At 41.7% G+C, this 18,262-nt stretch overlaps 1 protein-coding gene across 2 annotated transcripts in view; it reads right to left on the bottom strand.

Moving 5' to 3' along the window:
- The window catches only part of FRMD3 (FERM domain containing 3), a 311,700-nt gene that overhangs the window by 53,461 nt on the left and 239,977 nt on the right, over nt 1–18,262 (bottom strand). For both annotated transcript variants that reach the window (XM_058695608.1, XM_058695609.1), the window contains exon 13: nt 12,082–12,206. In XM_058695608.1, the coding sequence (XP_058551591.1) occupies nt 12,082–12,206 (125 nt within the window). The remainder of the gene's footprint in view (nt 1–12,081; nt 12,207–18,262) is intronic.

The raw sequence follows: 18,262 nt of genomic DNA, 5'->3' as shown, positions 1-18,262 counted from the left end.
GCTCACAAATGTGAATTTGCAGAGCTTGCTCAAGGCCTTTATCTCGTCCCCTGAGTGGTTCTTGGCATCTCTACCCCAGCGGAGTGGCTGACACAAGCTGTGGTTCTTTGTTCCAGAACTCAATAGACATGATAACAGATTCTGAATTTTGACTTTGCTAATCCACTACCGCAGTTATAAATACACCCAAAAGCTGTCCTCTGCTCTGGGAAAGCGACTAGCTCCTACAGAAGCAGGTGTGGCTGCCATATGCCTATCAGCAGTGGGAAACTGTAGGTGCCACTGAATGAAAAAGTTCAAGAGAGCCCAAAGTTGCATAGTGCTGGAATGATGCTTGAAATAGCCCTTTCAGGAGTACCTTGTTATTCAGGATATTAGTCCATGTGTCTGCATTTGTGCTAAATATGTTCCCAATTCATTTATGATATATCTTCTTGCACTGATGGTTTCGACATTAAGCAAACAAAGCAGGAATTTCAAAAACTATGCGCATGAGATGATTTGCGATGGCATTAAAATGCATTGGGAAGGAAACTGCTAACACATTAACACTGATTGTCTCTAGGAAGTGGGACAATCTGGGAGGTGATTTTTATCTGTTTTAGAACTTTGTAAATTTTCTAGATCATAATCAGTTTTATAATAAAAAATAAAAACAAACCCGGCGGCAGCGACAATTAGAGCTGGTGCTAATTGATCTGCCGTCACCAAGTAGCAGCGCCCACAGGGGGAAAGGTGGTTCCACAGAATTTATGAACAGCTCCTACTGTTTGCTGGAATACAGTATAAAAGAAACTTCAAAAAAGACCAGTGTGTCACTCCTAGCGCATATCCTGATATATGCTAAGCCAGGGGAAGAATTTACTTAACACAAGGGGGAAAATGGCAGGGAAGAAAGACACTGAAGCTATGAGAAGAGATTAAATCTGTCTGAGCCAGAGCCATGAAACCCCACAGAGGGAGAAAAGAAGGAGGAGAATCTTCATATCAGATCAGCAGGGAGGGGGCCAGACCCAGTGGAGAATGGAAGAAGGAATTCATAAGCAGCATACCCCTAGCAGCCTTGGGATGTTAGAGGCTTCACCGGTGATGTGACTGGTTCAACTGTGTAGTGTAAGAGTGGCTTTGCCCGGTATGATGTTGAAAGATTAGCACGTGGGGTGGAATGGATAAAAAAAATAAGACCCATCTGTATGTGCCTATAAGAGGTTCACCTCAGATCTGATGACACATTCACACTGAAAAGTGAAGGGATGAAAAAACATTTACCATGCAAATGAAAATGAAACAAAGCTGAGGTAGCAATACTTACTTAGATCAGACAAGATAGCCTTTAAAACAAAGACCGTATAAGAGACAAGGACATTACATAATGATAAAGGGATCAATCCAACAAGAGAATATAACAATTGTAAATACCTATGCACATAATACTGGAGCACCCAAATATATAAAACAAATATTAACAGACTTAAAGAGAGAAATTTATGATAACATAATAATAGTAAGGGACTTTTAATACTCCACTTACATCAATGGATAGATTATCCAGGCAGAAAATCATTAAGTGTCTTTAAATGACACATTAGACCAAATGGACATAACATATATACAGAACATTCCATCCAAAAACAAAAGAAAACACATTCTTTCCATGTGCACATGGAACATTCTCCACAAGAGATCACATGTAGGCCACAAAACAAGTCTCAATAAATTTAAGAATATTGAAATAATACCACACATCTTTTCTGACCATAATGAAACTAGAAATCAATCAGAAGAAAGAAAACTGGAAAAAGCACAAACATGTGGAGGCTAAACAACATGACACTAAACCACCAGTAGGTCAACAAAGCAATCAAAGAAGAAATTACAAAGTGCTTGGAGATAAATGAAAATGAAAACACAACAGTCCAAATTTTGGAAATGCAGTGAAAGCAGTTTTAGGAGGGAAATATGCAGTAATACAGGCCTACCTCAAGAAACAAGAAAAATCTCAAACAATCTAACTTTACACCTAAAGGAACTAGAAAAAGAACAAACAAGCCCAAGGTGAGTAGCAGGAAGGATATAATAAAGATAGAGAATAAGCAAATGAAATAGAGACTAAAAAACAATAGAAAAGGTCAACGACACCAAGGGCTGGTTCTTTGAAAAGATACACAAAGTTGATAAATCTTTATCCAGACTTATCAAGGAAAAAAGAGAAAGGACCCAAATAAATAAAATTAGAAACAAAGGAGAAGTAACAACTGACACCACAGAAATATGAAGGATTATAAAAGAATACTGCAAAAAATTTATATGCCAACAAATTGGACAACCTAAAAGATATGGATAAATTCCTAGAAACATACAGACTTCCAAAACTGAATCAGAAAGGAACAGAAGATCTGAACAGACTGATTACTAATAATGGTATTTAATTGGTACTCAAAAAACTACCAAAAAATAGAAGTCCAGGACCAGATGGATTCAGAGGTGAATTCTATAAAACACTGAAGGAAGAGTTTATACCTATTCTCCTGAAATTATTCAAAAAATAGAAGATAAAGGGAAGCTTCCAGATATACTCTGTAAGGCCAGTATTAACCTGATACAAAAACCAAACAAAGATAACACACACAAAAAAAATTATAGGCTGATATCCCTGATGAATACAGATATAAAAATCTTCAATGTCATATTAGCAAACCACATTTAACAACACTTAAAAGGGTCATTCACCATGATCAAATGGGATTTATTCTGGGGATGCAAGGACGGTTTCAATGACTCCAAATCAATCAATATGATATCCTACATTAAGAAAATGAAGGATCAAAATCATATGATCATCTCAATAGATGCCAGAAAAAGCATTTGACAAAATTCAACATCCATTCATGATAAAAAATACTTTTGACAAAGTGGGTTTAGAGGGAATATACCTCAACATAATAAAGGCTATAAATTACAAACCCACAACTAACATCATACTCAATGGGGAAAACTGAGAACTATTCCTCTAAGATCACCAACAAGACAAGGATGTTCACTCTTGCCACTTTTATTCAACAAAGTACTGGAAGTCCTAGCCACAGCAATCAGACAAGAAATAAAATGCATCTATATCGGGGCGCCTGGGTGGCTCAGTCGGTTAAGCGTCCGACTTCAGCTCAGGTCACGATTTTGTGGTCCGTGAGTTCGAGCCCCGCGTCGGGCTCTGGGTTGATGGCCCAGAGCCTGGAGCCTGCTTCCGATTCTGTGTCTCCCTCTCTCTCTGCCCCTCCCCCGTTCATGCTCTGTCTCTCTCTGTCTCAAAAATAAATAAACGTTTAAAAAAAATGCATCTATATTGGTAAAGAAGAAGTTATACTGTTACTATTTGCAGATGACATGCTACGAACAGAAAAGCAGAAAGACTCCACCAAAAACTACTAAAAGTAATAAATGAATTCAGTAAAGTTGCAGAATACAAAATTAATATGAAGAAACTGGGTATTAATCAGTACTAATTGGGTACTAATAGCAAAGTAGAAGAGAAATTAAGAAAACGATCATAGTTACAACTACACCAAAAAGGAAAAACATACGTAAAAATCAATTTAACCAAAGAGGTGATAAATCTATACCCTAAAAACTATAAAACACTAATGAAAGAAACTGAAGATGACACAAGAAAATGGAAAGATATTCCATGCTCATGACTTAGAAGAATTAAAATTGTTCAAATGTCCCCTTCTACCGAAAGCAATCTACAGATTCAATGCAATCCTTATCAGAATACCAACAGCATTTTTTATAGAACTAGAACAAATAATACTAAATAATAATAAGTATTTCTGAAGCAACCTTGAGAAAGAAGAACAAAGCTGGGGTTATCACAATCCCGGGTTTTAAGATGTACTACAAAGTTGCTGTAATCAAAACAGCATGGTACTGGCATAAAAATAGTCACATAGTTCAACAGAATAGAATAGAGACCCCAGAAATAAACTCATGATTATGGTCAACTAATCTATGGCAAAGGAGACAAGAATATACAATTAGAAAAAGAGTCTCTTCAACAAATGGTATTGGGAAAAGTGGTCAGCTACATGTTAAGGAATGAAAATGGACCACATTCTTTTACCATACACAAAAATAAACTCAAAATGGATTAAAGACCTAAATGTGAGACCTGAAACCATAAAAATCCTTGAAGAGAGCACAGGCAGTAATTTCCCTGACATCAGCAATAACAACATTTTTCTAGACATGTCTTCTAAGGCAAGCAAAAGCAAAATAAACACACACAAGCAGGGACACACACAGACAAAAGTAAAAATAAACTATTGGAACTACATCAAAATAAAAAGCTTCTGCACAGTGAAGGAAGCAATCAACAAAAGGAGAAGGCAATCTACTGAAGGGTAGAAGATATTTACAAATGATATATCTGATGAAAGGTTGGTATCTAAAATGTATAAAAAACTTACACAACTCAGCACCCTCCCCCAAAAAACAATCCAATTAAAAAATGGACAGAGGACCTGAATAGACATTTTTCCAAAGAAAACATCCAGATAGCCAACAGGTACATGAAAAGAACTCAACATCACTAATCATCAAGAAAATGCAAATCAAAACCACAATGAGATATCACTTTACACCTGTCAGAGTGGCTAAATTCAAAAAAACAAGAAATAACAAACATTGGTGAGGATGTAAAGAAAAAGGAACTCTTGTAAACTGTTGGTGGGAATGTAAATTGGTGCAGCCACTATGGAAAACAGTATGGAAGTTCCTCAAAAAAATTAAAAGTAGATATATTATATGATTCAGTAACTCCACTACTGGGTATTTACCAAGGAGAAACAAAAATGCTAATTTGAGAAAATGCATGCACCCCTATGTTTATTTTTTTAACTATTTATTTTTGACAGAGAGAGAGAGAGAAAGAGAGAGAGAGAGCACACAAATGGGGGAGGGGCAGAAAGAGAGGGAGACAGAGGACCGAAAGCAGGCTCTGTGCTGACAGCAGAGAGCCCGACGCAGGGCTCGAACCCATGAACCATGAGATCATGACCTGAGCTGAAGTCAGACACTTAACCAACTGAGCCACCCAGGTGCCCTTATATCCCTATGTTTATTGCAGCATTATTTTTAATATCCAATAATAATAAAAATATTATTTTTAATATGGAAACGAGCTAAGTGTCCACTGATGAATGGATAAGGAAGATGTGGGGCATGTGTGTGTGTGTGTGTGTGTGTGTGTGTGTGTGTGTGTGTGGGTATGGGTGTGGGGGGGTGTGTGGGTGTGATGGAATACTATGCAGCCATAAAAAGGATGGGATTGTGCCATTTGCAACAACACGGATGGACCTAGAGGGTATTATGCTAAGTTAAATAAATCAGACTGAGAGGAACAAATACCATAGGACTTCTCCCCTATGTGGAATCCAAAAATAAATAAATAAATAAATAACTAAATAAATAAACAAACAAACAAACAAACAAACAACAACAAAAAGCAGAATCAGACCTATAAATACAGAGAACTGATGGTTGCCAGAGGGTTGGGGGAAGTATGGGCAAAATAGATGAGGGGGAGTGGGAGATACAGGCTTCCAGTTAGAAAGGAATAAGTCAGGGAATAAAAGGCACAGCATAAGGTCATGGTAATGTAATAGCATTGCACAGTGACAGATGGAAGCAACATCTGTGGTGAGCACAGCATATGCATAGACTTGTCGAGTCACTATGCTGTACACCTGAAACTAATGTAACATTGTGTGTCAGCTATATTCAAATAAAAATAAAAGAAAGACCCTAAGATGGGAAAATGCAGTAGGTCGCAAAGGGCACCTGCTCTGTGCTGGGCTGAAGGGAGTGGGGTCAAGAGTACAGCATGCTTGATGATAAGGACAATATGCCTTTTAAATGCTCGGAATGCCTTCACAGATTCACAGACTTCCTAGAATTTCAATGGCATCATCGTAAGCAATCTATGGTTGGGGCTGAACACTGCAAACAACCCTTTAAATGTACCCTCACCCCTCCACACACAGAGCCACATCCATGACACATGCATGCACTCGAACACATGAACAAACACACACAGACATTTACAGGGACACACACACACAAACAGATAAACACACAGACATGTACAGGGACACAAACAGATAAATGGTGGCATGGAAGAGCTAGTATTACCACTCTCCTTAATTTCTATCTATGCTTTGGTATAGATCTATTCTCAACCATATGCAAATGCAGCTTCAAGCCACCCTCAATCCAACCACCTTGCCATCCTGAAGACACTCCTTTATAGAAATTCCGGTGTTGCCACTGTGCTTTGTTTTGCCAGCGGGAGGGTATCAAACACTTTCAACTCTTATTTAGTTCTTTCTACCAAGGGGAAGAAAGCATGCTTCCCTGCGTGTTCATTTATGCCAGCCTACACCACTGCTCTCGTAGGTAAGAATGATTTTCACTGGGTGTCAGTAATTGCCAGCTACCAAGTCCTGCAAGAATGTTATTCACCTTCTCTACCATAATCCAGCATTTCTATAACAAAAAGTACACTCCACAAATAAAACACACAAGCATTTTGCTGTCCACACTATGGAGACCCTACTCCATATTGAGCGTGATTTTATTCATATTAATGACTCCTTAAAATGTCATTTTTACCCAGAACAATTCCTACTCACAATTTTTTCTTCTCCTGAAATTTTCAGAAGCTCTACATGGCACTTTTCAAATGGTTTGCCATTCCCATAGAAAAGTTTTCCATATAGCACTCATCTACTTGGATCCTGTATCTGAGCAACTTTGGGGTAGCAGTGAAAACTTTCCTGTTGCCTAGTGGTGCCTAGGAACTGGTTTTGTTTTGTCTCTTCCCAGATACAGCCAACTTCAGAGCTAATCCTCCAGCTGTCATAGGAATGACTGGGGTCACACGTTTTCCCAAAGCGCCACCAGGCTAATCTGGGCAATAATGCTTTCCACAGCTGTCTTTGAGAAACATGAAATTCTAGGAAGAATAAAAAGAGCTTGTCAGACAAATGAGTGGTTATAACCCCAGAGAGTCATGATGGCAGCACAGATGCCACCACCATGGCACCCATGTGAGACAAGGTGCCAGGACCTTCCCAGGACCTCACAGACATGGTGCCTCCGAGGGTCAGGGTTAAGAACTTCTTTCTTCTCCCAACCCAGTTTTTAAAAAATTCCTAACCAGACAACTCCTGTAACAGAATTCAGGCTGCCAGCCTTGACCTGTTCATGGATCCAGTTCCAAAATGTGTGATTTGAAACTCCCCCGAATCAGGATCTGAACCACTCTACGGAGTCAGGGAATAGTGAGGTCCACTCTCCACACCACGTTTGAAGCTCAGCAAAGCAATGCATAGTATGTAACTCTCTCAATGCCTCCAATATCCAAATGGAATCATTTTTGCCATGGACTCCCAGTGTGATACTGACACATCACTTAAAGCCTTCCTATGCCTCTACGGTCTCATCATTAAAGAGGCTGAACTGTTCACTCTGAGTCTCAAAAACAAGGGCAGAACCTGGACAGGAGTCCACGGGCTGCTCACCTGCCATGTAAGCAGTGACCCTGTGTTGACAACTCTACCACATGACTAGCGTGGATGCACTGCCTCCTCCCTAGTCCCACTCTCTCTGCCTCAGTTCAGCCCTTGTTTATCTATTTTCTGGGCTTTTGCTATGGTTCCTGTGTGGTCTCTGTGCCTCCAAACCTGAGATTCTCAACCAGGGAGCAAATGTGTTCCCCATGGAAATCTGACAAAACCTGGAAACATTTTTGGTTGTTGAGATAGGTGGGATACAACAGGCATCTACTGGGTAAAAGCAAAGGATGCTGCTAACCATCCTACAATGTTCAGGACAGTGCCCAACAAAAAATTACCCAGATTAAAAGGTCAATGGTGCTGATGTTTGAAAAACTCTGCTTCGGCCATACCTGCCTCTAATCTGTCCTCTCTACACCACAAATGATATAAAACACAATTCCCATCAGGTCATTCCCACACCTGAAATCCTCCAGGGCCTCCCAAATGCCCTCAGATTAAAGTCGAAGCTCTCCAGGCAAGTCATAGAGACCCTCATGATCTGATCCTTTCTTAACTTTCTAACCTGCCTTTCACTTTATCCCCTGATCTTTCTTCCCCAAAGGAATCAATGCAGCCAGACCAGATCACTCACAATTCCCTCTGCCTGTCAGTCTCACCCACCCCATTCCTTGGCCTACCAATTTTATGTCAGACACTCTAATTGGACTAGAAGGGAACAAGGCACTCTCCAGGTAGTTTGAGGCACTGATCTCTCATGAGGCATGTAGAAAAGTGAGTGCATTTTCAATCTGCAGAGGCAGAACCTACTCGTCACCTCTGTGATTCTGCTTCAGATTCCCCAACAGGCTGTGAGCCTTCAGGAAGACAGTGTCTTCATCTTTATAGGCTACAGTAACCTGCACATGCTAAGTGTGGTCTACCAGTTGTATCTGTTGTATTTATCATAGATGCTGCATTAAGGAATGAATGAATTCCTAGCTTCTTTCAATTTGGCTGATGCTCAGGCATAAAAAGCACCGAACTATCAAAATACAAAGATGAAACTAAATTAATCACACTGTATATGCCAAGAAAGTCCATTCACAAAGGTGGAAACATCTTTGTTTAAAGCTGTGTTCTCTGCGTCTCTTCTCTTTACATGCCAGAGAAATACAAATCTGTCAAATAAGTATTTATCCCTATGGATTGTCTAAATCCCATTGCCTGATACTCAAAGACAAGATACCCAGAGCAGAATCAGACTCTAAAATAGTAACTGAGAAATAATGGTATCAAGAACACAGAACTAGGTTCACTGTGAGGAATCATAACTTTGAATTTCATGGTACCTAAAATGATTTTGCTTTCTTTCTCTAGATTGAGAAGGTCATTCTATCTACTGGACATTTAACAATACTGTCATTTTTACTTCTCTTCCTTTTAAGTTGATTCTATATCCTGGAGATTGATAGGGTTTGCCTGAGCTTCAAAATCCAGATGTCTCATAAGGAGACTGTCTAATAAAAAAATTTTTATTAGACATTTATAGAGTCATTTTGGACTTTTATTTTTTTTTTAACTTTTTCTAACGTTTATTTATTTTTGAGACAGAGAGAGAGACAGAGCATGAACGGGGGAGGGGCAGAGAGAGAGGGAGACACAGAATCGGAAGCAGGCTCCAGGCTCTGGGCCATCAGCCCAGAGCCCGACGCGGGGCTCGAACTCACGGACCACGAGATCGTGACCTGAGCTGAAGTCGGACGCTTAACCGACTGAGCCACCCAGGTGCCCCTCATTTTGGACTTTTAAAGAGAGCAACCTATCAGTTTGACTTTATAGCTGGTGAAAGAACTTAAGATTCTTCTTTAAAATAACTGGAAAAAATTGAAAAAGTAGCTTATGGATTCTTATCACACATCATGTACATTTGTATTTTTATTGCAGTTAATTGTAATGTATTTGTCTCTTGTCCACAGTGTTCACGTTAAAGACAAGGTTAGGATTTAGCAGTGGAACCTCCTTATGGAAAATGGAGCAAAATGGAGGTTTTTAATTGAATGGGGGCAAAGGATCCAGGGTAAAGCTTTCCCAGCTCCTTATTATATCCTTGGAGAGACTCCTGGGGCCATAGCGGCCTGACTTCCATATTCCTGATGGAACCTTTATTCCCATCTAGGTTTCCATCTTTGTAGACAAGGCAGTCAAAACTCCAGGCTTGGATTGTTCCTTTTCCCTTCCTCTTCCCCATTCAACTTTGGAATAATCATGACCTCCAGCAAAAGCGATTTCCAGGTATGTGAGAGTGTAGGGGTCCAGGGCAAGCCGCCCAAATGTACTACGGTGCATATTAATTACTTTGAATTGAAGTTACTTGAAAAAAAAAAAAAACAGTGCAAGGACACTCAGACCCTCCTCTGTCCCCCAGAAAGCAGGAAACACATCTCCCATATGAAAAATACCTTCCCTGAATTGGAAAATAAAACAACATCCTTATCACCAGAGACAGGGACTTTGGAGCCAAGAAAGCTATAGAAACAAACCCTGTTATTTTTTTCCAAACTACTACAACCTCAGCCTAAATTCTGCTTAGAATTCCCTGCTAATTAAAGCTCCCAAACACCTGTTTTCTTTATCCTATCAATACCTCACAGATTTATTATCTCTTTGTCTAAAATGTATATACAGGGGCGCCTGGGTGACTCAGTCAGTTAAGCGTCCGACTTGAGCTCAGGTCATGATCTTATGGTTGGTGAATTCAAGCCCCACCTTGGGCTCTCTGCTGTCAGCAAAGAGTCTGCTTTGGACCCTCTATCTCCCTCTCTCTCTGCTCCTCCCCCGCTGGCTTCCTCTCTCTCTCTCTCTCTCTCTCTCTCTCAAAAATAAACATTTAAAAATTAATAAATAAAACGTATACAAAGTGCCTCTCCTGATCACTTATTTAGGTCTCAACTTCATTTTGGGGCCTCTGTGCATATGTAATAAAACTTCAGGGTTTTTTTCTCCCATTAATTTGTCTTACATAAATTAAATCTTAGCCCAGCTGAAAGACCTTGAAGGGGAAGAATTTTTCCTTCTCTACAAGAGGAAGCCCAGAAGAACATCACTGGTGATCAGGAGTGAAAGCTGCTTTTATTTCACTTGAAAACCATACGAAAACAGAGAGGGTGCTGGAAAATGTAGACAAGCACCATGGACTGAGAGATCCTTGGACTGAGAGAACTCATTTAGCATGGAACTTCCAGAGTTAGTTAAGACAGAGTACAGGCCATTATTATAACAAAGACATTCTCCTTATCATCATCTTGTGGCTCAGCTGGGTCCCCTAAGGCCCCATCCTTCCTACTTTGTGTGCTTTCCTTCCACTCGTGGAATCTGGGGCCATCCAGTTATCCGGTTCTCCTTCTCACCATTAAACTTGCTTACAGGTAAAAGATTTACTAAAATTATTTACACTTCAGTGTCAAGTAGCCACTGCTACCTCTCCCAAGAGTATTTGCATCCCAAGCCACACTCTTATTACAGGCAGAAGAGTTTTCCCCTATGGACAGAATCCTTGAAATGAAGCTGCAGGTAAAGGTGATCTTTTGGGGACAGAGAGACCTGCCCTCTTGAAGCTGCTCAATATCCTAATTTTAAATGATAAAACCCAAGCCACTTAATGTTAGGGAAAAGCATGTTATGTTTGTGTTCAGGTTTCCAGTAACTTTATTTTGTGTGTATTTGAAAATACACTGAAATTAGCATGTAAGATTTGCCTCACCAGGTGTCTACAGCAAGCAGTGTGGGGAGATTCTTCTCTGAAGTAAGTAAAGTCCTTAAAACCAAAAAATTTAAAAAAAGAGAAAAAATAAAAAGCCTAGACACACACATATTATAGTCCTTAAAAATACAGCTTTTGAGTTGAAGTGGACCGTACATATTTTAGCTTGTATCAAAACTATCAGAGAAAGGCCTACGGAAAAGGGAATATAAGTATGAAGAAATATTGAGGCAGAACAGAATGACCAATATAGAGACACTTATAGAGATTTCTTTACAACCATTAATTTGATTACGATTATAATAAAAACTTACCATCCAGGAAAACTTTGTACAGTGATGGAAATGTTCTTGGTCTGACCTTTCCAAGATGGTGGCCATTAGCCACATGCAGCTATACTACTCATTGGAAATGCAGCTAATGTGCCTAGAACTGAATTTTTAATTTTTAATTTTAACAAATTTAAACAGGTTTCAAACAGCCACACATTGCTACTGGCTACCATGCTGGAGAGTGGGGTCTAACACCATTACTGCTTTAACACATAATTTTTAGGAATACTTTGTATCGGTGAACTTTCTCTGGGAGAAACTAATAAGACTCTCAATATAATGCAGACTTCCAGCTGCAATCAGTTTATTTACTAGAAACAATTCATGACTCACTCCATCCCCTACCCTAACCATTGCCCAGGTATCCAGGATGGGTGCCTTCTCATCCCTTCAGGGTAAGGCTGCAATGCCAGCTTCCGGAAGGAAGGGTACTTACCCTCACCCAATGGAAGCTCCTCTTCCTGCTCACTGGGGGAAGGCAGCAGGGGCTGCAGGGGCTCCATGTTAATGATGAGCTGTTTGTTCAAAGAGTGGGAACTTCGGCTCTGAGTAATGTTGGCTCTGAAAACAGACACACGCCAGGGTGTTGGTTTCTGTTGCAAACACCAGACCCTCCATCTCAGTCAGCTACCAAGGTTGGGAACTGTCTCTGGACTCACACAATGGATTAGGCCAGTGGTAAAGGCAACATAACACTTAGGATGCACCAACCTTTTTAACCTTAAGGTCCTGACAAAATGTCCTTGTGTTCTAATGCAACACAGTGACTGAAAATGTACTTCCCCATATGTTACCAGATTTGGGCATGCAAGGTGACAGCATGGGCATTGATAAAGACATGGGAGGCAGGTGTCACTGAACTAGATATGCAGAAAAGTAAATGAAGGTGGGGACTTCTGGGTGGCTCAGTTGGTTCAGCATCTGAGTCTTGGTTTCAGCTCAGGTCATGATCTCACAGTTTCGTGGGTTCAAGCCCCACATTGGACTCTGCACTGACAGTGTGAAGCTTTCTTGGGATTCTCTCTCTCTCTCTCTCTCCATCTCCCTCACTTGTGCTGTCATTCTCAAAAATGAATAAATTTAAAACAATTTTTTTTTTAATTTTTTTTTCAACGTTTTTTATTTATTTTTGGGACAGAGAGAGACAGAGCATGAACGGGGGAGGGGCAGAGAGAGAGGGAGACACAGAATCGGAAACAGGCTCCAGGCTCCGAGCCATCAGCCCAGAGCCTGACGCGGGGCTCGAACTCACGGACCGCGAGATCGTGACCTGGCTGAAGTCGGACGCTTAACCGACTGCGCCACCCAGGCGCCCCAATTTTAAAAATTTTTTAAAAAAGAAAAGCGAACGAAAGGCATGGCTCAAAGTAATTTAACAACCACCAAAAAAAACAAAAATGAAGGCAGAACCCTGCCAGACAGACGGTACAGGAGTTCTACGGCTTTAAGCAACCTTGCTGTTGCTGGATGTCTAACATTTAATATCAGTGTTTAATACTCCCATTTGAATTCACACCCCTCTCATCAGCCAGGCACAGAAGCTCTTTTTTCATTTTGAAAGGAGCAGACATGCGTCATTGACTGCAATGGGCAGCAGATGGCAAAGAAAATGTACAAGTGTCTTGTCAAGACTACTGGCTGATAGCAGGAAGCCCATCTACACTGCCTGCTGCAGGGAGACCAGCTGTCTTCCCTGTCATAGAGGGAAATGGGGCATCTCTGGTGGGGCATCATCTTTCCCTCCTCATGTTTCCTCTCCAAACCAAAAGCCACCCATCTTCAAAGATGATATCAAATGTCTCCTACCTCTTGGTGCCCCCTTGGATGGCTCTCACAACACATATTCATTCATATTCATATTCTCATTCTCTCTCTCTCTCTCTCTCTCCCACACACACACTGCTCTCCCTTCTTTCACATCTCATGGCACTTGCCACTTCTGTCTCTCTGTAATTATTGGTGTGTACTAATCAGCCCCACCTTGACAAGTGCCTTAAGGTCAGAGACAGATCTAACCATCCTGGTGTGCCTTACAGCGCCTCCCGAGGCATCTTACTAAGGGCTGTTCACGTTGGAAACTGGCGTAAATTGAATGCAATCCTGGCTTGACATAAGCTGCCATTTCAGACTGGCATGGGTGTTCCCCGGCTGGTAAGGGGACTGCCTTATAACTCAGGCATTTCTATTTGGCACAGGACAGGAAAGGAGAAGAATCTAGCAGCATCTAGAGTAAAAAGCCCTCCACAGCTGTCACTGGCTGGAAAAATAAAATTACGAGGACTTGCTTAACCATGGAGTCCTGTCCTTCATTATTTCACTCTACAATCACTTATTCTGCAGTTGATATATATGTAGTGGATGGTCTGCCGCATTCTGGTGAGCCATGGTCCTTGCCTTATGTAACTCACTCTTTAGAACTATGATTTTCAAACATTTTAACTGAGACCCACATTAAGAAATATAACTTAGGGGTGCCTGGTGGCTCAGTCAGTTGAGTGTCCGACTTGGGGTCAGGTCATGATCTCATGGTTTGTGAGCTTGAGCCCCACATTAGGCTTGCTGCTATCAGAGTAAGCCCGCTTCGGATCCTCTGTCCCTGTCTCTCTCTGCACCTCCCCCATTCATTTTCTCTCTCTCTCTCTCTCTCTCTCTCTAAAAAATGAGTAAACATTAAAAAAAGAAATATCTTTTATATCATTTTTCTGTACACACTCACAGACAGACATACAGGTAAAGTGAATGTTTCGTGCAACAATAGTAACTCTTGTTATGTTTGATTCACTTTTTTTCCCCCATTCTATTTCATTTTCTTTAAAGTGCTGGTCTGTTTTCATTTCATGACTCATCAATGCGCTACAGCCACAGTTGGAAAAATATGTATCTCATGGACGAGACTGATGGCCAAGGATTCCCCGGGAACATTAAGGAGGGACACCTGACCCTGCGGTGGCTGAGGGGAGAGCCAGGAAGGACCTCCCAGGGGAAGAGATGCCTGCGGCACATCCCAGAAAGCATGGTGGGATTGACAGGGCAAGAAGTGAAAACAGGGATTCCTTGCAGGGAGAAGGAAAGAAGGAAAGAGTAACAAGGGATATTAAAATCTACCGTGAGCAGTTCCATCTTTTATTGTGATGGGTCCTCAGATTTTGAGCTTTCATGGGATTTCCTCTGACCCTGTGGCCTTTGAAACTCTGATTCTGGCTCTGTGAAGCACCTATTGCCATGTTTGTGTGGACCATGAAGCTTTCTGACCTCAGAAAAGCCCATTCCCCATTGTTGCACAAACTCTGAATTGCTCTGCCCACCTCTGACCACCCACGCCGGCTGACTGGCAGCATTTCCATCCCCCAGAAATTACCACATATCATCAAGAAGGACCTGTAGCGAGTACAGAGGGCTCCACAGCAGCCCCCCTCCCAACATTCTTCAGTTGAAGTTGTAAAGCATCCTGCCACCTGCCCCCTACCAACACTGTAATGTCTGGGCAATTGCCTGGGACAGATTGAAGTCACTGAGAGTGACCTCACAGGTGTGAGCCTGTAGGGCACTGGCTGCTCAGGAGGATGCTGACTCAGGGCCCATACTCACAGGCTTCTGCTGCCAAACTGTAGTGGAGTCCTATGGCCAGGGTCAGGGGGGTTAGGGTCTGTCTGCTACAGTTGATTACAACCCCGAGACTCTCCAGTTCTATGATTCAGAGAGGAATACTGCCTCCGCGATAAGTGCAAAACTCAGATAAACCCAAAGGTGGGCACAACTAGAGGTCTCCCTAGAGCACAAAGAATCCAGGGCTCCAGACCATGGTACTGGGCAGTAGGGCAGCTAGAGGGTTAGCTTAAGCAAAATTAGAATCAAAATGCATGTCTCCCACCCTTTGTCTCCCAACTCTTGTAGACTATGGGCTACCTTTTTATACCTCTCTTCTTGCAACCTTTTGGAAGGTGCCAACTGATCCTGGTTTCATTTAAAGCAAGAGCCCTAGGGGCACCTGGATGGCTCTAGTCGGTTAAGTGTCTGGCTTCAGCTCAGGTCATGTTCTCACAGTTCATGAGTTCAAGCTCCGCATCAGGCTCTGCGCTAACAGTGTGGTGCCTACTTGGGATTTTCTCTGTGCCCCTCCTCCACTTATTCTCTCCCTCTCTCTCAATAAATAAATAAATTAATTAATTAATTAACTTAAAAGAAAATAAAGCAAGAGTCTGCCAGCATAGTTATACTAATAATGAATATAATACCAGAATTTGATGGCCCCTTTTATAGTTTACAGAACAGTTTTATTTATTTTTTTAACATTTATTTTTTGAGAGACAGAGTGAGACAGAGCACAAGTAGGGAACGGGCAGAGAGAGAGGGGGACACAGAATGTGAAGCAGGCTCTACGCTCTGAGCTGTCAGCACAGAGCCCGACACGGGGGCTCGAACTCATGGACCATGAGATCGTGACCTGAGCCAAAGTTGGCCGCCCAACCAACTGAGCCACCAGGCGCCCCTACAAAGCAGTTTTATACACTTTACCATACTTGTTTTCCTCAGTGTACCTGTAAGACAGGCAAGAAAAGTACCATATTCACAGATGAGGACACTGAGACCTGGTGAACTTATCGAACTTGACTAAAGACACTTAGACATGCAGACTCAGATGACCTGATCCCCAGTCCAGAGGTTCTGCTGTGCTCCGCACTGCCTTTTTGCACCTTCTGCATGATTTATCCTACAATGCCCCAGAGAGGACTCTGTTCACTACTGCTAATGTCCTGCTCTCTGGCTAAATGAGGTTCTGCTGTGTCGGGCAGTCTTCTAGAACATACGCCAATATCCCAGTCAGTTCTCACCCTACCCTCCCACTTGATCTCCTGATGCAACAGTTTCTCTGGCTAGAGTCTCCCCAAGCCAGCTAAGGGTCTGTACCATGTTTCCCATTCTCAGAATCCACCCGTCAACGGGTTCTGCAAAATGCCTGACCCCCTTTGCAGCCCACTCATGTGTGTACTTAGCACAGAAAAGTTTTCCAATGAAACGATCACTAGGAATTCTATTGAGGTAGAAAGGTTTCTTTGGAAGCTGCAAATATACTCTAAGATTGGCTTCAAAAACTTATGGCATAAACTCAAGCAACTAACATAAGGTTCGTGGAATCTTCCAGCAGTTCTTGTGGTGGAGGAAGTGGTGTTGGCCTGTCACCAAAACTCCATCTGAAAAAGCTTTAATGAGGACACATCTGTCAAATTCTAGCTGCCCATCTTTGGAGGAGAGACAAGAATAATAACATCACCAATTCATGTGTGTATGGCACTTTCTAATTTTTAAAGCACTTTATTTTAATGCCCATAACAAAGCCTAGATGTTGGGCAAAGTAATATTCTGAATCTCATTTTATAGATGAGTAAAGTGATGATCAGAGAAGTTAAGAGACTTACCCAAGACCACACAGCTTGTAAGCAATACAACCAAGATGAGATCCCGTTCATGACCCCTAGACAGGTGCTCATTTCAGGTCCAAATGCTGCCTCTATGTGTCCCCTGGTGGTGGCTACTATGCCCAGGTGGCTCACACTTCCTTCTGCCTCACTGGGCCCCTGACATGGATGGGTGATTCTCACCAAGTAATCAGCCCAGGAGAGCTTTGCTTGGGGATCTTACCATCAGCAAAGATCAGTGAGCTATCATGAGAGTTAGCTTTCTCTCTTTTTTTTTTTTTTTTGAAAAAAACCAAAAAAATCCCAAGACAGTGTCCTCAGTCTGTCTCTGCTGCCTCTCTCTAAACACACACACATCAGCAAAAGGAGTAGTCCATGAACTTGTCATTCTTTGAAGAGTACAATCTCAGGTGTGAGGGAAGACAACCAAATGAAGGCTTACTGTCACCATTCTAACTAAAGGAGTGGGCATATCTGAACACAGCCAGAGAAAGAATTCATTACTATGCTCTCACTTTTGACAGCCACATCAAAGAAGCCAAAATAATTCAAAAATAATTGTTTAAGAGAAACAATTTCCTACCATGCAAATGGCTACTAGGAAGAAATGAGAAGTTGCTACTGAGAGTGGTATATCTCCATGGCTCCGATCACACTATTGCCTCCCAGGAGGCCAAGGTCCCCAGAGCAGCACCTTGGACAGATCTCAGGTCTCAGAAAATTGCAGGCATGCCATTGTCACCCCACACTCCTGGTTCATACATTCATTCAACAAATATGCGTTGACCTCTACTGTGAGCCAAGTGCTGTCTGTGTTAGGTGCTGGGTGATATGTAGATGACCAAAACAGACACAAGCCTTTTCCTCCCACATCTTGCTTTGTAACATTACTTTAAACAAATTCCTCCCTGTATTGTCAGAGATTCGAGAGACACTGCCAAAGCTGAGGACCAGAGACGTGTCCTGAGGATGTGAGCTCAACAGACTTTCACATACACATAAAAGGGGTCAGTGTAAGGGAAAGAAATAGCATGTAAACCAGTATCTCAAGGGCCTATAGGTCCTTGTTTGCAGTAACATCCTGGGGGATTTTAGAAGATTCCAGAAAAGGGAAACTATAAATTGACTGATGCTTCATTTCCATCTCCCCTGGTGGTTCAGTCCACTACAGGAAAAGATTCTCACTGTGGTCACTCTGCT

The sequence above is a fragment of the Neofelis nebulosa genome, chromosome 12 (assembly GCF_028018385.1).
Source record: "Neofelis nebulosa isolate mNeoNeb1 chromosome 12, mNeoNeb1.pri, whole genome shotgun sequence".
NCBI classification, from domain to species: Eukaryota; Metazoa; Chordata; class Mammalia; order Carnivora; family Felidae; genus Neofelis; species Neofelis nebulosa.
Note: the sequence above shows the minus strand (reverse complement) of the source record. Positions and strands in the feature narration are given on the sequence as shown.